The 19,983-nt window shown below is 39.5% G+C and overlaps 1 protein-coding gene across 5 annotated transcripts in view; it reads right to left on the reverse strand.

Moving 5' to 3' along the window:
• The window catches only part of CABIN1 (calcineurin binding protein 1), a 205,606-nt gene that overhangs the window by 99,885 nt on the left and 85,738 nt on the right, over positions 1-19,983 (reverse strand). For all 5 annotated transcript variants that reach the window (XM_084648966.1, XM_084648968.1, XM_084648964.1 and 2 more), the window contains one exon: positions 8,081-8,194. In XM_084648966.1, coding sequence (XP_084505092.1) covers positions 8,081-8,194 — 114 coding nt within the window. The remainder of the gene's footprint in view (positions 1-8,080; positions 8,195-19,983) is intronic.

The following is a 19,983-nucleotide window of genomic DNA, read 5'->3' on the forward strand; positions in this document are numbered from 1 at the left end:
GGAAAATAGAAAGGAGCAAAAACTCTGGCAAATGAAATGTAAAAAAATTAGGAAGTCCAAAAAAAAATGTGAAGAACCACCGACTAAAAAGTAATAGCAAAATTTTTTTTTTAAGTACTGTACATCAGAAGCAGGAAGCCTGCTAAACAAACACTGGGGCCACTGGATGATCGAGATGCTAAAGGAGCACGCAAGGACGATAAGGCCATTGCGGAGAAACTAAATGACTTCTTTGCATCGGTTTTCACGGCTGAGGATGTGAGGGAGATTTCCAAACCTGAGCCATTCTTTTTAGGTGACATATCTGAGGAACTGTCCCAGATTCAGGTGTCATTGTCATGGAGTCACTGGGCGATGCTCTGGAACTACTCCATATGGAGCCAGTCAGGACTTTGAGGTAACATGCCTTCACTGTCACCAGGGCAAGAAGCTTACACAGCTTCGACCTTCCTGGGTCTGATCTCGGAGCATTCAGCATCCCCTTCCACACTGTGCGCTTCCTGCAGCAAGTCTTTTTATAAACTATATATTGCAAGCTTCATTCTCAGCCTCTTCCCCATTATACTGGTGACTAAATAGCTAATATTGACCCAAGTGTCATTTAAAGTTGATATTCCTTTCAGATTAATAGGTGACAGGACAGTTCACATCACAGTCATCATTTCAGCTGTCTGCAGACTCAGGCAAATATCTACATCACTCACTCAGTTCACATTTAAAAGGTTATCTCTGCAGCCATACGGTCTAGAAATTAACTTTTTTTTTTTAATGAAAGTTTAGATTCTGGAGAATCTGACTTTAATAAATATATCATAAGGGCTGGAGCCAGCCTGCAGCTGTATGTTCAACACCCAGTCTCTAGAACCATGTGAGTCAATAATGCTTTGGGTACTTTGTGGAATCCTGGTGGGAACAGGGCTGGCTTCCCTGCTGCCCAACCATATAAAACAACAATCATAATGCCATCAGCCTCAAATTCATGTGTCCAGCTCTGGTTACTCAAAATTCCAGTCCAAAGTCACATGGTTCCTTACTAGATCCCCTCTTCAGAACCAACTGCTTCCTTACAGAACTGTAAGAGCAGGCAGGACCAGTAGCAGGGCCAGAGAAACCCCACGACTGGCAGAGCAACAGCAGAGGGCCTATGTTGACTAATTCTGCCCCCACGAGCATCCTGTACACATAGAGCACCAACACATAGAGGACTTCATTCTTTGACTGCATAGCAGCCAGAACTCTCAGTCCTGCAGGGCCAATTCACAGTGTGCCAATGCCCAATCATACTTAGCGTGAACAGTCCCAAAGCAACGAAAAAAAAAATCACTAATCTGAGCCATCACCTGCTCCCTCTCAGAATGCCGGAATGATCAGACAGCTGCTGCCCTATGAAGGCTGATGCCTATGCTTGGCTCTGCTTTGCCAGAGTATGGAAGGAAGAATGGGAAACCTTGGGGACACAAAACCCAGTAACATTTTTGTGTCACTTTTGGAGATAGAAAGAGTGCTGAAGTCCTTGGCAGCTTCCATCCCCACATGACTTGGTATACCTGTCTCCCTATGCATAGTACATTGTATGTGTGTATACAGTGCTTTATTCCTGTCTTTTCCTCCCAAGTAAAAATTGTCAAAGATGGCTATCAGGGTTCTTAAATTTTGAATATAACCCCCCCCCAATATTTCAAACTAGACATTTGTAAGCCAATATGTAAAGATATTTTGGGCTAATGAATTTTATTGTGAAATTCAGACTTGTGAAAAACAGCATGAAATCATTTTTGTAAAATGTTATGAGCATTTACCTTGAACATTTGCAAGCCTTTTCAGTCCCTAAACTTACTAATGCTGTGAGGGATATACAGTGAAACTGCAAATCCTGGACATCAGACTGCGTGGTATGGGCAGCTGCTGATACACGGAGCTCAACCCCTCATAGTGCTCCTTTCCATTCAGACTTAAGAAATGTAGTTACCAGCCATCCACATATTGGTGAACACTATCTTCTGTGCACTGAGCTGAAATTTTTTTTTTATTATTAATAGTGGCATAGAATCTGAATTGAAAAAGCTGCCTGCTATATAAAGAAAATGCTCCTCCTCTCCTCCCTGTGGATTAATCTCTGACTTAGTTACTATAGAAACCTTTCTGTAGACACTATAAGTAAAAAAATATAATATAATGTAATATAATATAATATAGGCAAATATACAAAATTAACTAAACAAAGTAGAAGTGGTACCGTCAGTGCTGAGCACACCAGTGGGAATGAAGTCAACCCTGAAGTCAGGAACAGTATCGACATGTCCGATGGCAGTGAGAACTGCGATAGCAACATTTGCATTACCAACTGTGGTGGTACAAAGGTGTCCCATACCAATCCTAATACAAGCCCCAATTCCATGACTTGCCGGAGGGGAACATTACGATCTGGTGCTGACAGACTCAACCGAATCAGCCAACTAGTCTACAGATGATGTAGTCCTGGCAAAGTCCAGAACCAAAGGAGAGGTCGGGACTGAAAGGCAGCGGTCTGTAGCCACCTGACATGCCACCAATGAAGGAACAGTCCTTCATGGGTACCAGACTCAATGCACACCCAGAAGCCAGAACTGGAGTCAATGGTACAGGGTTTCTAACCCCCCCTATCAGTACCGGGGCAGTGTTACAGGTACCTGTGCCATCCTGCATGTCGGCATTGACCCGGTGCTGATCCATGCTCCTTCTGGGGGAAGTGGGAGTGTCGCCACAGGACCTGGGACCTTCACAATTAGTCTTATGCAACCTCTTCCTTGGCGTACACAATGAGGAATGACTCCACTTCATGGGAGAGACTTTTGCTCCAGAACGTGAAGCCAGAGCACTCTCAGAACCCGAGGGTGACCTCCGACCAGATGAGGGCCTCAGTACCAAAGTAAGCCACATGGGCTGCTCAAATAGGTGCTGCTTTAAAGGAAGGTCTCCAGCCACTTGAGTCTGCTTTTTAAAATGACCTGCAGATTGCACAGCACCCTCTAACATGGGCCTCACCAAGACACAGTAAGCACCACGTGGGGAATTGCTGTTGGGGATTGCTTCCCCACATGAAGGACAATGTTTAAACCCTGGTGCAGGCATCACTGGGAAAACTTAGCTAACAGTACACAAAGGCACTACTAACTATGTACAACAACTGTAAAACAGGAAACACTAATTGAGAGAGATGTGGGATTAAAGCACATAGAGCTCTGATTCCAGCCACAAATGGTAAGAAGGAACTGACGGAGGGTTGGGGCAGCGGTGCCGAATATAGTCAGGGGAGGGGCTACAGCATGAGAGCTGCCCCTCTACAGGTACTGCTAGGCAAATTTTTCCAGCTCCAGTGCACGGGGTGTGCTCACACTTAAGTGGAATACACATCTGTATCAACTCAAAGAAGCATATTTCCTTCAGATTTAGAATCCTGAATTTTAAGTACCTTGAAGCTCAGTCTAATGTCAGTGAGGTGACATCAAGGCTAAGCAAACAAAGCTTACTTGCTGTTCCTCAAGGCAGCAGAGCATAATACAAAGAGATCTCACTCACAGCTGCTCAAGGGCTAACGAATTAGGTAACAGAACAGGACATCCTGAGATTCAGACTTGTAGTCCTGCAGTAAAATTTAATAGGAGACAGCACTACCCTGTTTATTCCTTTTCATATACTGCTCTCACTCATTTCATAAATAATTCCACCAGGAATATGCATGATTTATAAAATGTCTGGAAGAGCAGGTTGGCAAGGTCCCTACTAAAATCTCTGAGCTGCTAGCTCTCATTCTCACACGATGGTTGTTTGTATATGTAAAATTAGATCAGCTACAATTTCAGCAGCTCTGACTCTTCCATATGAGAACAGATTAAAAACAGTAGGACTATTCACGTTGGAAGGAAATGGTATCTAAACAGTGAATCATATGGAGAAACTCACTCAGGCATTCATTTTAATCTTTCCTATGATGAGAACAAAAGAGCACGCTATGTCAAGGGCATACACTTTAAGTGGATACAAGTAAATACGGTAAGCAACACTATTAACCTGTGGAAATCACTGCTGCAGGATATTACTGAGTTCAGTAAGATTAAAAATATTTGACATATGAATAAAGTTCGTGTGAGAGAAGCTTTGGAAAACTGCCTATTTTTATGGGGTTCTGCAAAATTCTATTTTGTTTCCACCTTGTCCTATTCAACATATATGTGCTGCTATTAAGGAGGATAGTGGGCTGTAAAGATATCAGTACGTGGTAGATGGCATGCAGCTCTGTATCGCCTTTTTGCCAGACCCAGAGAATGCAGCACCTTTGCTTTCCTAGTGCTTGGCCAAGATAGAAAGTTGGCTGAGGGCGGAAGCTTAACCTAGACAAGATGGATGTCATGCTAGTGAGAAGAGGGTTTGATTTTTAGGGTATGGTGGGAGGGGTGATTCTTATTTCAATTATGGAGGGAGTTTTACAAATGATTCACAATTTGGAGGTTCTTTGAACATTATTCACTCTTGGAATCTCAGGTGCCACTGGTGTCTTTTTTCATCTATATCAAAGTAACTATAACCATTTCTCTTGGATCTGGATCTTGCCACTGTGGTCCATGATTGCGTGTCTTCTATGCTGGATTACTGCAATTTGCTCTATATGGTAATCCCCCTGAAGAGGACTAGAAAGATACAGATGGTGCAGAATGCACTGTCAGCCTGTTATGCGGAGTTAGCACCAAGATTAATATTATGCCTATATTAATAATAGTATTAACTTTTTATTTGCATGTAGGTGTTAGGGTGTTAGCACTGATCTATAAACCCCTAAATGGCTCACATTATAGCTCTCCAAGACACACCCCACCCTAGCGTGCCATCATGGCATTTGAGAGACGCTGGGGCACTTGAGTTAAGAGTCCCTAGATTTAAATCTCTCATGGTTGAAGACAGGATCCTAAATGAGGGCTCTTAACTGGCATAGGCACACCAACAGCAGAAGCAAAGCTTTAGTGGAGTCTGTTGTCCTTTGGACAAGGATCATCACTTTTCTAATGCTACTTTTTGAGAGTTGTGTTGAGTTGGAGCATAGCTTTCTTTTGGAGACTATATTCTTATTTTTCTTCTTATAACGTTTAAGTTGTTAATAATGTATGAACATCCTAAACTGTGGGAACTTATTTTTGTAATTTTAAAAATTTACTAAATATGTAAATGTATAATATCTAGGATAAAATTAACAAGGCTATCATTTCTCATTCTTCAGGGCATAAACAGAGCCTCATCAGGGGGTGAGGAAGAAATTTCCCTCACATGGCACAGCACCATACAATCAGGGAATTATGAGGGTTTATACCTACCTTTGAAGTATCTCACACTGGCATTCAAAAACTAGATACTAAATGAGGTGGACCACTCACCTCTTTATACAGTAAATCCCTGTTTTTAAGTAGAAATCAATTCTCACACAAATTGCACAGTTCCCTCCTGACTGGCTCTTCCAGTCTGTTTAGTGCACCCATTGGGATTTGATCTGCAAGGTGCTGAATGCTCTGCTTCTGATCCACCAGTGAACATGGTTAACTTTAAGCATATGAACAGTCCAATTGACTTCTTTAGGAACACTCATGTGATTAAAGCTAAGCATGAAGCAAGAAGAATGAAATATTTAATGCCTCTTTTGCTTCAGTCTTCACTAAAGAGGTTAATTATGACCAGATACTTAGCAAAAGTAACATTAACAAAAGAAGGAAGGAACACAAGCCAGAACAGGGAAAGAACAAATTAAAAAATATTTAATAAAATTTGATGCATTTAAGTCAGAAAGGGCTGATGATATTAATCTTAGGGTACTTAAGGAACTAGCTGAAGCAAATGTAGAACCGTGAGCGATTATCTCTGAGAGCAAAAGGAGCACGAGTAAGGTCCCTGAAGTCTGGAGAAGGGCAAACATAGTACATATCTTTAAAAAGGGGAACAAAGAGGACCTGGGGAATTACAGATAAGTTAGCCTAACTTCGATAACTGGAAAGATACTGAAACAAATTATTAAGCAATCAGTTTCTAAGGACCTAGAGGATAGTAAGGTAATAAGTAATAGCCACTATGGATTTGTCAAGAACAAATCATGCCAAACCAACCTAATTTCCTTTGACAGGGTTAGTGGCCTAGTGGATGGGGGAAAGCTATAAATATGATATATCTTGATTTTAGTAAGGCTTTTGACATAGTCCCAATAACATTTTGATAAGCAAAGTAGGGAAATGTGGTCTAATTTAAATCACTGTAAGATGGGTACATACCTATTCTTTTAAGTACAGTTTTTCAACCAGTTATCTATGTTTCGCTGCCAAACTGGGAGTATGTATCTAGTGGGGTCCCATAGGAGTCTATCTTGGGTTTGGTACTATTCAATATTTTAATTAATGACTTAGATAACGGAGTGTTGTATGTAAAACACGGGAGGTAATTGTCCTGCTCTACTCGGCACTGGTAAGGCCTCAGCGGGAGTACTGTGTCCAGTTCTGGGCACCACACTTTAAGAAAGATGCCAACAAACTGGAGAGAATCCAGATGAGAACTACAAAAACGATAAAAGGCTTAGAAAACCTGACCTATAAGGATAGGTTAAAAACACTGGGCATGTTTAATCTTGAGAAAGGAAGCCTGAGGGGGGGACCTGATAACAGTCTTTAAATGGGTTTAAGGCTATTATAAAGAGGACTGTTTTCCATGTCCACTGGAGGTAGAACACGAAATGATCAGCTTCATCTGAAGAAAGGGAGATTTAGATCAGGTATTAGGAAAAACTTTCTAATTAGAAGGCTAGTTAACCACTGGAATAGGCTTCCAAAGGAGGTTGTGGAATCCCAGTCTTTGGAGGTTTTTAAAAACAGGTTAGACAAACACCTGTCAGGGATAGTCTAGATATACTTGGTCCTGCTTCAGTGCAGGCAGATGGACTAAATGACTTCTTGAGGTCCCTTCCAGCCCTACATTTCTATGATTCTATTTGCTAGATCAGAGCCAGAGTGTTCAACAGTTTATAGGATTAAGCATTTACAGAGCAAGATTTTTGTAGGAAAAGCAGGCAGGCACTCAGGAGACTAGCATGGCACAGAGGCACATGCTCACCAACTACATCACAACTACTAAGTCTACACCCTCCCAGACATGGCAGTCTTTATAACAAAAACCTCTCTTCAGGAGCAGAGAGGGAGATAGAATTTAGGATTGGTCCATGATACAGTTTTGAAACACCTGAAATTTCATTTAATGTTCTTCCAGTAGATTACAGTGGGAGAAGAGCGTATACTATACATCAAAAGAAATTTGTGCAGGAGGACTACTCAGAACAAAATGCACAAAGCACCAAATGGTCTTCAGAAGAGGCCTTTTTGTTTGTTTTAAACAGATGCAAACCAGAAATCAATTCTTATGAGAAAACTGTTTCATACAGGAAATAATAATATTAAACAGCGATAACAAACATTGAGCACTGTAATGGCCTGAAAGACTCCTTGGCTACATATGTATAGACAGCTAGTTTGCCATACAGTGAGACTCTGCTAGAGACTGGGCTTCATGAGATTACCTAGAACTTCTGTTCTTGCTGATAAAGTAGCTCACATTTAGATACAGTACTTCAGTACTCCCCACCAACCTCAAAAATCCTTTGAACAAATAGTACTATTTTTGGTTGTTCCAAAAAGTGCAAAAGGACTTACCCGAGAGAGAGAGAGCACATGCAGAAATGAACAGAATTAGAATTTTAAACAGTTTTCATCCCAGCAGCATTTAGTGACCATCACATGATGGTAAGCCATTGATTCTCCCGCCCCCCATTCATGTTAATACTGTAAGATGATAGCTTCTCAAGCTTATAAGGAATAAGCACTATGCATGCATCCTCTTAGATGGGACAATACTGGTAAATTTTGCTGTAGTACAAATCCAACTTCTTTGCCTTCTGTGTCGCCCCTTCAACCCTCTCTTGTTGAATTCCCCCAACATTCTCTCTCAACAAACCTTCCATATGGGAAGCAGGTGTTAAAATGTCCAAGTAGTGGTATGTTTGTCAACAGTATTAACTTACATTGAAGAAATTAGTCTTGTTCCTCTCACAGAAGAGACCCTGTGCTGGCATGTGCTTCAGTTGCTGCCATGGGATACTGCTGCCTAGCAACACATCTCGGGCCCACTGGAGGTTCTACAGAAGCAAGCAAGAAAGAAAATGAGTAGGAGACAGGAACGGTTTGTTAATGCAGGTAAAAGTACAAAACATTCTCTTGCTTTTATTTATACATTACCAGTTATAATTTTTCCAGAGAAATCTATCTAATGGCAGCCAGAGTCAGGTCAGCTAATATTTGTGCATTTTGGGCAATAATGTAATTCAGAGGTGAGATTATCCCATCTCCCCCAAAAAACCCTTACACAGAAAACACGGTGGTTTAACAGCACAAGCCCTAAGACTGACTGGCCCTGGCACTAGGCAGAGGATTACTCAATCCCCCTAAAGCTTCAAATTCAGTCTCAAACCCTCATAGTTTGCGCTGACTTAGACTCATTTTTGTGCTTCCTCAATGCCACTGAAATCTGTTTCCATTTCCTGTCACTTAGAGCAGCCTGAGTTGTACACACATTTTCTACCTGTTTTTTAAAAAAATGACTATATGTATTTTTTATGGAATAATTGTCATAATTTCATTAACAATATAAAAGGATTAGATAGCAACCAAACTCAGAACAAAAAGTCACTGATTTCTAATACCAATTTCTTGTCCACAAATACTAAACAGCTAGCCAGATCCCTTGAATATATAGCAGTTTACCCGTCAGCCCTTTTTTTGGTTGCCTAGGATGTGTGTCTGTGTGCCTAATCACCATACTTCAATGACTACACTTGCAAACCCTGTCAGCCCTAAAAATGAGAGACCAAGTGAGAGAATGAAATGTTCATCTTTCAGATGGCAAGAAAGCTCACCATTGCTCTGTCAACTAAAGCCTGGTCTATGGATAGATTTTCTTTTTTAACTGTTGTTACTATTTCGGATAGTTTTTTTTTTTTTTAACTGAAATAATTATACCAGTACAACCACTAGTGTGGGCACATTCATATCAGTATAAAGGTGCCTTAAATGAATGTTGTTTATTCCCCCTTTTTCCCTATGGGAATAAGCTATACTGCTATACGCAACTTTATACTGGTATAACTGTTCCCACACTAGGTATGTTGTAACACCTTAGCTATACCAGTATAGTTAAAGGAATACACCTTTTATGTGTAGATAAGCCATAAATTGGCTTTATAAATTAAGAAATTAGGGCCTGGTCTGGCAAGCACCAGTCATATCTGATTTACACAGAAACATTTAACATATGAGAATAAGAAATATTCCTAGAGTAAGATCTTGCAGGATCAGTCTCCTAAGGAAGAAAAAAATATGGTTCAAGAGAACTCAATGCCTGACATGAATATATGAATATGAAAGCTTTTATCAAGGCTTTATTTTGGTCAGAAGAACAGCAGCTGTTGGCCCTGAGCAAACCTGCCACCCAGGAGTACTAACAGAAGGGACAATTATTAATTGTAAAGTTTCACTGACAGGCTAAATCTCTGGTTTACTTCTACTTTTTCCTTCAATCATTCCATGATCTCTTTAGCATTGAGCACTGGGTTGTTTTTTCCCCAGAGCACTAAAGCTGTAGAGCAAACAAAAGGCAGAGAACAAGGAAGAGAATGCACTGATATCTCTTGAGAGGCAAGTGACAATGCTATAACCTGCCTGTGGTGTTCTTTCTATGGACCTGGGAGCTGCATCTATAAACCATAAATCTGATTAACCCATGTACGTCCTGAAACTGTATTCTGGTTATGATACCACCTTAACCTTTCTCCTCTTGCTTTATCTTCTGTGAACATTATTGATTTTTTCTAGACTGATGTTTACCTTATTTCTCTGCTGATTTTCCTTTCCATCCTGTGAGTGTTTGCTGAAATATGCATAACTCATATATAAACCCTATCTAGTTGCAAACTTTTTCAGTCCTTCAGTTATAGTAGTCATGCAGAAACCCACCGTGTCTTTTCAGAATTGGAGTCTCACCTCTGGACAGGTTACTTACTGTTTCTAGAATCAAGTGTAACAAAGCATAATGTTGGAAATGCCAATCAGCTGCTGCTAGGGGTCAAAACACTTCCAGATAAACTAGAAAGATTGTTAGAAATTAGGGAGAAACAGATATTGGGCCTCTGTAATTACAGCATCTGACACTGGACAGAATTTGATGAGCTTACCTTGAGTATGAGATAAATGCATGTTACTTTACAAATACCATTAGGCATTTTCTGGCTTTTATGAGGACTAATACACACATTTATTACCACAGAGACATATGAATAATAAAAGGTTCACTGGTGTTATGACTGGAAAATAAAATGCTTTGACTCACCATGCTCTCTCTCCATAGCACTGTTTTCTGCAATTTATACCATAACCACTCACTGACTTTTATGATCTAAATCTGTAAAACCTTTTAAGTTACAGACAGTAGAAAACCAAAGATATAAAAAAAGCTATGCAAAAAAGGGCCTGCTCCTGCTTTTACTGAAAAAAAGGCAAAACAATCATTGATTTCAGCATGGTGAAGGATTAGTCTTAAAGTTGCATTGCTAACAGAAAATTTATAAAAGTGCAGCAATTTATCATTATGGACTAGGCTGATTGTCATATTGAGGTGGATATACCATAATTACATTTAGAATATGATCAGAGAGGAGGTACCTTTTCTTTTAAAGCCTCTCTCTTGCAAATTTCATCTGAAGGTTTCTATAACATATCAGTCACACAGCAATGCTATTATCTGATCACAGTGTCTGATGTTTCAGGACACAGTAATTTTTAAGGTGTTGCGATTGTGTGAATCTTGTCTTAAAATTTACTCTTGTAGAACCTAAAATAATTGATGGCAGCATATCTCACAATATATGCTTTACAGAACAACTCCTGGCTTTCCAATGAACTGTGAAAGACAACATTTATGGCCAGATTCTGCCCTGCATTAAGATTGCTTTGCACTGCTATGGTGGTGCAAAACAATACTAAAGTCAACATAACTGGTCACTTGAGAGTTCCCACAATTTAGGGGATCCTGGGCTGACACTGAGCCACTATACTGGCTCCCAGGTCACCTTCTATGTCTCTCCCACATTTCCTGATAAAGGAATCATGGCCAGAAAAAAGGAGCAGGGGATAAGGTTGCTTTATGCCTGGGCAATCCCCAGGTGACAACGGCCTCTGGGGCTACTGGCAGTAGTCTCAGGTAGCTCTGATCTACGCCAGGGACTTCCCAGCACCCAGATGCCCCCAAAATCAGGGGCTGAGGGCCTCACAGAGGGCCCCCTTGCATTATTCCTCTCCTTAGCCGCACAAGATTGAGATCTATCTCACAATATGGAAATTCCAAAAAGAACAGTTCATTTACTGCTTTTGGTAGTGAAACAGAGGATAAGCCATGTGAACAATAACTACACCCAAGGTTTAGTTTGTGTGGTGTCTGACCATTCTGTTCTGAATGAAGTCAGCATACAGCACAAGTGACAATTATTACAATCAGCTCTTCACATCTCTCAAGAAGCAGGCACATGAATACTTTTTACACTGTTCACACACATCAAATGCAAAAAGCTGTGAATGGAGCAGGAAAACAACAAACCTAGTGTTTCCTGTCCATTTCAACTCTGGGCTCTCCCTTTCAGATATATCGGCCTGTTTTTCTATCTCAGGTATTTAATAGCACCAGCCACCATAGTAAAGTAGGTGCTTTCAAGTCTGATCTTAAACTCCACTTCTACTTACTCTAAATGCTGGCAATGCCCATCATAGATTTTATTTTCCCTAATAGACCAGTCTACATCCTCCAAGCCCAAACTGTCACTTTGCAATGTCAGCTCTCTATTGATTTATACATTGAAACTACACTGGGTTACATGCACATCAAAAGACTGGCTTCCTCTAAAGAACAAGACACCAGCATTTGGCTACCTAGCAGAGAATGTAAGAAGACTGCTGTATTATATTACACTTCAAAAATATTCTGGCAGCAAAAAGACTCGCTCACAAATGGCTGAGTCTGTAAAAGCAGTGAACCAGAATTGCCAGTCTATCAAACAACAGAACAATGGGGCAACCCATGTTTCAGTGGTTAGTGCTTCACATTGCTCCTGGAAAGACACAAAGTTCAAGGCTAAATAAGGCCAAAAAAAGCCAAGTGTTTAAATATTGTACTTTCTGCTTTGCTTGCATGCATCCGTTTCAATCCAATCTGTGATGATCTGAGGTGTATGAAAGTGACATGCAATCTCAGGGCATCTCAACACACATGGCCGTGTGGATTTTTACTTACAGTAAAAAAAAACCCTCAATCTAATATGTTTAACAAACAAAAACAGAAAAGCCACCATCACACGGCTGTAACCTTATATATAAAATCCCAGGCCTGAATGACTCTTAGGAGGTGTCTTACAGATATATTCCTGAAACCAGGATTTACACCAGATAGTTTGACAGAGCTGTAACTGTAGTGGCATGCTCTCGTGCTGCTCAAGTACTGTATGATATATGTACACTGAATATATTATTCCTAGGGAAATCCACATATTTTGCAAAGTGATGACGATGATCTAGCCAAAAGCAAAAAAGGTCATCCAGACAAATAATGCCATTTTTCTGTAATCTTCACACAACTGTATGTAATGAGAGTAAAGGGTGAAGTTAGAGATGTTACACTGTCCTTATCCTTAAATCAGGATAATCAGTAATTCCCAGTAAATACACTTGAGTGGATCTGAACTCATTGGTTTCAAAGACTCTGCTCTGCTTACCTTTTAAACTGGAGTCATTAGGAGCGGAAGAAGGGATTCAGGACAAAGCAAAAGGGATTTATTCTTACCAGTCTGAAGCACTGGATTTAACTGTGACTCAGACCAATTATAAAGAGCTGTTTCCAGTTCAACAACCACCTCCCACTCCCTCACCACTCCAAGATTCAAAGGCAGACTAACTGACAGGTTACAGGTTTCAGAGTAACAGCCGTGTTAGTCTGTATTCGCAAAAAGGAAAGGAGTACTTGTGGCACCTTAGAGACTAACCAATTTATTTGAGCATGAGCTTTCGTGAGCTACAGCTCACTTCATCGATGAAGTGAGCTGTAGCTCACGAAAGCTCATGCTCAAATAAATTGGTTAGTCTCTAAGGTGCCACAAGTACTCCTTTCCTTTTGACAGGTTACAGTCCCTTGCAGAACTGTTTTCCTATATTACTAAGATGGAAAAGAAGACTACCATAAAGATCATCTTGCTAGAAATCTGAGTCACCTCAGAAGTGGATACCTCTTAACTCCAAGGTGTCAAAAGCCACCTTTCCACAAGGGAAGGAACCACAGGAAGTGTGGCTGTGAGTTGCATAAAATGATCTGCTACTTCCTACCCCTCCCAAATATTTTTAAATATCTGTTTCACTGCCAATGCTTGTAATTAGTTAAAAATTATGATACTCACCCAAAAATATCACTTTTACTAGTTACAAGAACTAATACTCCTCAGAGCCAAGTCCCCAACTCCTCCTTCAGCATACGGCCAAGAGAAGACCTAGAAAGCTCTCATTGAGAACACTGCAGGGTTAGCATCAATGTAGATGCTCTAACAACACTTTCAAATGTTGCTCTTCATTGTAGAAAACATTTTTTCAAGTTTGATTTTGTTAAGGAAGCCTGGAGTTGACCCTCCTCCATTATGGGAGAACATGCAGCCATGTTGATTTTAAAGCAGTGGCAGTGTTTGTGCAGGTGCATTCCAATGTCTCCCAGAGCCATACACGGTTCTGATCCTCCGATGGCGTACAGATTTGAAAACATTCTTACTGTAGTTATATTTTTTAATTTTAATACCAGGCTTTCAGGAGCGCCAGGCAGCCATTTTTCACATTTGAAATTTGCCATAAATTAATATCCAAATAATGCAACAAATTAAGACTAAGGATTATATTCTATTCCTTTTTACATATTTAAAACTTAAGCGGTATATAAACAAACTAGGGCTGTTGATTAATCGCGGTTAACTCACGCTATTAACTCAAAAAAAATTAATCGCGATTAAAAAAATTAATTGTGATTAATCGCAGTTTTAACCACAGTGTTAAACAGAATACCAATTAAAATTTATTAAATATTTTGCATGTTTTTCTACACTTTCATATATATTGTATTCTGTGTTGTAACTGAAATCAATATATTTGAAAATGTAGAAAACATCCAAAAATATTTAAATAAACAGTATTCTGTTATTGTTTACCAGTGCGATTAATCGAGATCAATTTTTTTAATCGCTTGACAGCCCTAAAACAAACTATGTTTCGCTCTTCAAGATATTATTTGATATGGAAGGGTATAATGTGTATATATGTGGTGGCAGGTAACAGACTGCTGAGTAGTCTGAAGGTTCTTTAGAACTTTTGAATGTACTCAGAATAGAATGCATATTTAATAGGAAAATTCTAGTTCCCCAAGTGAACAACAACATTTTACTTTGCATCAAAGCTATGTATTTTACAAGACCTCATCTCCAATGCACCTTGCTATTTTAAAAACATAATCTACCTTTTTTTGGTCTATAAACATTTCCTCCTTATTGATTATTTGTTTGTGAAGATTTCCACTATGTATTTCATGCAGTAGGTTGATGTGTTGTGTGGGCTTGTTTGGGGGCTTTTTTGGAAAGAGAAATTGGGAGAAAACCATGAGAAGCACCAATATAACCTATCTGATGGATTTTATTGGATCCCTAGTACTGTTGTTATGGGCTGAGATCGGCCAATATGCCAGGCTTGGCAAGTGCATTATATTAGGAAAAGTGATGTTACATTGTTTGATCTAAACGCATAGGCCATACAATAGATATTTTAAAATTAGCTTCCATTGCTAATGGAAATACTAGCTCTGAACAGGTAAGAGAATAAGTTGCCGTTTGCAAACAGGTGGCAGTCCAGTTTGTCATCTTTATGAATAACTTCTGTATAGCTCCATTTTATTTAGCAGCTTCTCTCTTATCAAGGACTAAAGCTGCTGCATAGATGTAAAAGATGCAGGGGGATAGAGTAGAAGTGAAAGATCCTGGAGGGAGACATTTTAAACAAATTAGTACCACTGACCTAACATATGACGATGCAGCAAATATACATGATTATTACTAATGGGATACTAACAATTTCTCTGAGCTGTACTGTTTGTGTTGGAAAGAGTTTTAAAGAACAGCACTGATCAGAGAAACTGTTAGCAACTTATTAGCTACAATGACATATAAACACACTTTTGCCAACATAATTGGGATACTAATGTAGACCAGCCATGCAACATCTGTTCCAAAGTGTTCCAAGGTTATTAGATTTCAAAGTGGAATGTGAATCAACTGCAGCCTTGAGCTATGCAAGTTTACATTGTCAGAATTTGTTCCTAATATTTGATGTATGTCCTTTATACACAGTATTTGACAGAATTCCAAGGCAACTAGCTCAAAGTGCTTTTTTGATTCCACAGTTGTGATGTCATCTTGCAGCAGGAATGTAGCAAAGAGTAGTCCCTGACGCTGTTGAAAGCTAGACCCAGAGCAGCTGTAATATTGGTGTATTACTGGATTTGTACTACAAAGTTCCTGAAAACTGTCAAAACTTCCTACTTCCACAAACTAATTTGTCTGTTAAATACAAAGTCGGTGATGATGAACAACTCAGTAGTGGATCACTTTATCAAAGATTCTGGCTTTAAATTACTACTCATGCATTTTATACCATGTCCGGTGGCGGCCTGATGTAACTACGGCTCATATTACATTCTCCTAATGGCAAACAGGTGTTAAAAATTGTTAAGGGTTCTGTTAAGGATAGATAATGTATGAGCATTAATAAATTAAAAAAAACCTAAGGACAGGAAAAAAAGCATCTCCTGGGAAAGACATTATAAGAAAGATATGCCTAAAACATTTTATACATACACAACTTTTTTTTTTTTTTTTTTAAAAACACTTCCTGACTGCCTATGGGTAGGAGGATATTATACCCCTGCCTGGACTGACCCCCACAACATAAGAGAACTATTCACTTTCACTTTATTTTAGGTAGTACTTGCTATCCGTATTTGTGAACAAAGCCTTGACTTTTTCTCTGCCTATCTTGTCCTTCCTATTTCACCCTGGATTAAGTTATAAAGATCAAATTGTGGCATTGCCTTCATTTTTGTGGTAAAAGATGGAAGTCACAAAGGAAGCATTAGGACTTCACTGCAAGGCAGAGAAGCAGGTTTAGTGGGGGAATAAAACTGGCAGTCAAGTTTGTAGAGAAAAAATAGCTTTTGAAAATTCACTTTTATATTCCCCCCACCACCAGTATGAAAGTCCCATCTAACAAAATTTAGCAGCTAAACACAGATTAGCTTCGATGACAACATGAGATGAAAATAACCACCAACATTTTGAGGCAACATTTTGAGGTGGAAAGTGGAGTGTCTGGACAAATAAAATGTAGAACAGATCCTGAAAAGGACTTGGTAAAAAAGCTTGTCCCTTTACCAACATCCTGATTCAGCAAAATCAATGGTACAGAGACATGACAGAAAAGGGTGAAAAGAACCAGTGCATGAGAAACTTACTTTTCTATGCACTGTGGAGGCTAGACAATCGTCTCTTCTGGCCAGCCATGAATTTTGGCCCTCCTTGGTTCTTCATGCAAATTTTTGGCAATGGACACAAATGCTGAACTTCACAACAAGATTTTATGCAATTTAAAATTACGCTTAGCTCTCTGAAACCTCACCAGAAATCTATTCAAGCCACACAGCAACCCACCTGTACCTAATCTATTTATCAAGGTTCTCAGACCACGCTTGTCACCATGGTATAAGAACATAAGAATGGCCATACTGGGTCAGACCAAGGTCCATTCAACCCAGTTGCCTGTCTACCGACAGTAGCCAATGCCGGGTGCCCCAGAGGGCGTGAACCTAACAGGTAATGGTCAAGTGATCTCTCTCCCACCATCCATCTCCATCCTCTGACAAACAGAGGCTAGGGACACCAGTCCTTACCCATCCTGGCTAATAGCCATTAATGGACTTAATCTCCATAAATTTATCCAGTTCTCTTTTAAACCCTGTTATAGTCCTAGCCTTCACAACCTCCTCAGGCAAGGAGTTCCACAGGTTGACAGTGCGCTGAGTGAAGAAGAACTTCCTTTTATTTGTTTTAAACCTGCTGCCCATTAATTTCATTTCGTGGCTCCTAGTTCTTATATTATGGGAACAAGTAAATAACTTTTCCTTATTCTAAGTATCTAAGTATCCTTCTCAGTCCAGTTGTTACTACATATGCTCAGATATATTTTACTTTCTAAATTTATTTATGGGTAAAACTCCCACAAAGGGCATAATAGACAGACAGATATCTTAACTCTTTGGCACTACCTAACCAGAGGCAGCAACTGTTTAAAAGAATATGAATCAATGGTCCAAGACAGAAAATTCTGTCCTCTGGAAATTCTGTGGTATAAGCAATCATAATAGCAGAAAGAAAAGGAGTACTAGTGGCACCTTAGAGACTAACCAATTTATCTGAGCATAAGCTTTCGTGAGCTATAGCTATTGGTTAGTCTCTAAGGTGCCACTAGTACTCCTTTTCTTTTTGCGAATACAGACTAACACGGCTGCTACTCTGAAACCTGTCATAATAGCAGAAAGTAATAGAAGTTTTTTGGGAAGTTGAGTGACAGTTAATTATGCACCAAATGTAAAAAATATATATAACTCTCTATAGACTGCACAGAAATTAACCTATCTACTAGAAATGAGGAAGGGAGGAACTGGCAAAGATGAGATTTAACCCTATGGCTTTCAGGAAAGACAGGTATTTGACACGATATTTAGACTACTGTACCCATCCTCTCTCTTCTATGCTATCTACTGCCCAGCCAATAGCCAAACATAATGAATAACTAAGTGCATATAAATAGTTAGTTTGTGAGAGAAAGAAAGAAAGAAAAAAAGAAGGGAAAAACATTAAGAAAACGTTTTGTGAGGAGTTCCTCAGGCAAGGATATGCTACCCTCTGACTAACTGCTTTGAAGATAGACAGGCTTTCTTACTGGAAGATGATACAACCACAGTTTGTCAGCAACAGTAATGACAGATTGTGAAAATCCATTGCTGCTCTTAATGATTGGATTTTTATGAAGAAATTAATGGCTGTCATATACAAACAGTGTGAAAATATTTTCAAAACTGCCTGTGTTTAAAAACTGGTCATGTTTTGCTAGAAAATGACTACTTTATAGCCAGTCTGAATGCTGGACACATTCCACTTGATTCGTAATACATGTTACAGATCAATTTGGCGTCTTTTGTGCTGTTAATATTTTTGTACTACAGTATGACAGAAATTGAGCTCACATGTAATAAGATTATGAACACTGTAGAAATTGCTATATATTAATCTATGAATACATATATGTAATAATGACATGAACACTGTATATGACCAGAGCAATGAGGGAAACTTATCCTATATTGGGTTATAAGACTTTCCTGTGTGAATGCATTGATCTAATTTGTCTTGGGATTAGCTGAACATTTATTATATGCCTATAATACTTGAATTCAATGGGAACTGTACATAAAGGCAATACAGTGGCTTCCCAGATGAGAATACATAGGTACACACAAAAAAGACAAGGGAGACAGCTGTTGGCTTCCAAGTGGAGCAGTATGAAGGAAATGGGTCTCCCAGATCTAGGGAATGGCAAGCCTTAGAGAAGAACTAGCTATGCAGACAGTATGCTTTATTGTTGTTAAGATGTGTTTCCTCTGAAATGCTTTTGTTCTAAATAAAGATTTTGCTTTAAGGAAGCTGTTTGGTCACTAATCCCCATTGTCACTGGGAACAAAACTACAGGTTTGAGCCCAAGTCAGACCTGGTAAGGTGATCACAGTTGAGACACAGGGAACTGCCATCAGAATCACCTAGTCTGAGATTGGGAGAAATGTGTGTTTCCATCACAAGAAAAAGGTGACAGCTTGAGGGGTAGAGGGGGCATGCTCAAGAAGCCATAAGTTATTGGAGGTGCAGTTAGGTCGATAATTATGATCAGCAGTATAATTTTCTTTTCCATTTCTTTGCCATTATCTTTTCCATTACCCTCACTGCTATTAGAATGCATAGTGGAAATTCAATTAATAGAAGGTACGGTGTAGGTGGGGAAGGAATACTAGGGGGGTAAGGTAGTACAGTGTGTCATTGCACTAGGCTTTCAAATCAAGAGACTTGGGTTCAAATGCTGATTTTGACCAACAGAGAAATAAGTTTGGTAGTTTCAACTTATTACTCATGGATACTTTACAACTTACTTTACAAGCTGGCATGATAGGCGGTTGCTGCTCAAGAAAGGCCCAGGGCTAGAATAGCAGTGGTGTTGCAGGCCAAAACTCAGGTGGACTACAGAACTGTGACAAAGAAACTTTCGCAGAACCTGACTGTAGTGCATTTTGCCTCAGTCTAGGCTAGAATTATCCATCTATAATTTTCATGAGCACCAAATTCTTAAAAAAAGAAGCTACAACATGCAAGAGTTATTCAAAACATCCATAGTTGCAAAGATCAATGCTCAATACATTTTGTATGCTGCTTGATTATGTGGGAGACAGTTCTCTGCAAAACATACTTGTTTTGGGTGCAAAATAAACATGCTAAATCTAAAATAAAGGAAGTTTACAGTTCAAAACAGAGAAAGAGATAACTCATGACAGTTAAAGTCCTTTCACAGTAATTCAACCATGAAGAACACATTTAGGTCATGCTGGAGGAGGAAAGTTCTGCTTCTCTCAGGCCAAATGTGCACTAATTCCAACACAGCGACCAAGACATTTTCTGCCCCGTTTAAACCAAGACCACAGGCCTGT

Source organism: Lepidochelys olivacea (genome assembly GCF_965140295.1).
Source record: "Lepidochelys olivacea isolate rLepOli2 genome assembly, chromosome: 15".
NCBI classification, from domain to species: domain Eukaryota; kingdom Metazoa; phylum Chordata; order Testudines; family Cheloniidae; genus Lepidochelys; species Lepidochelys olivacea.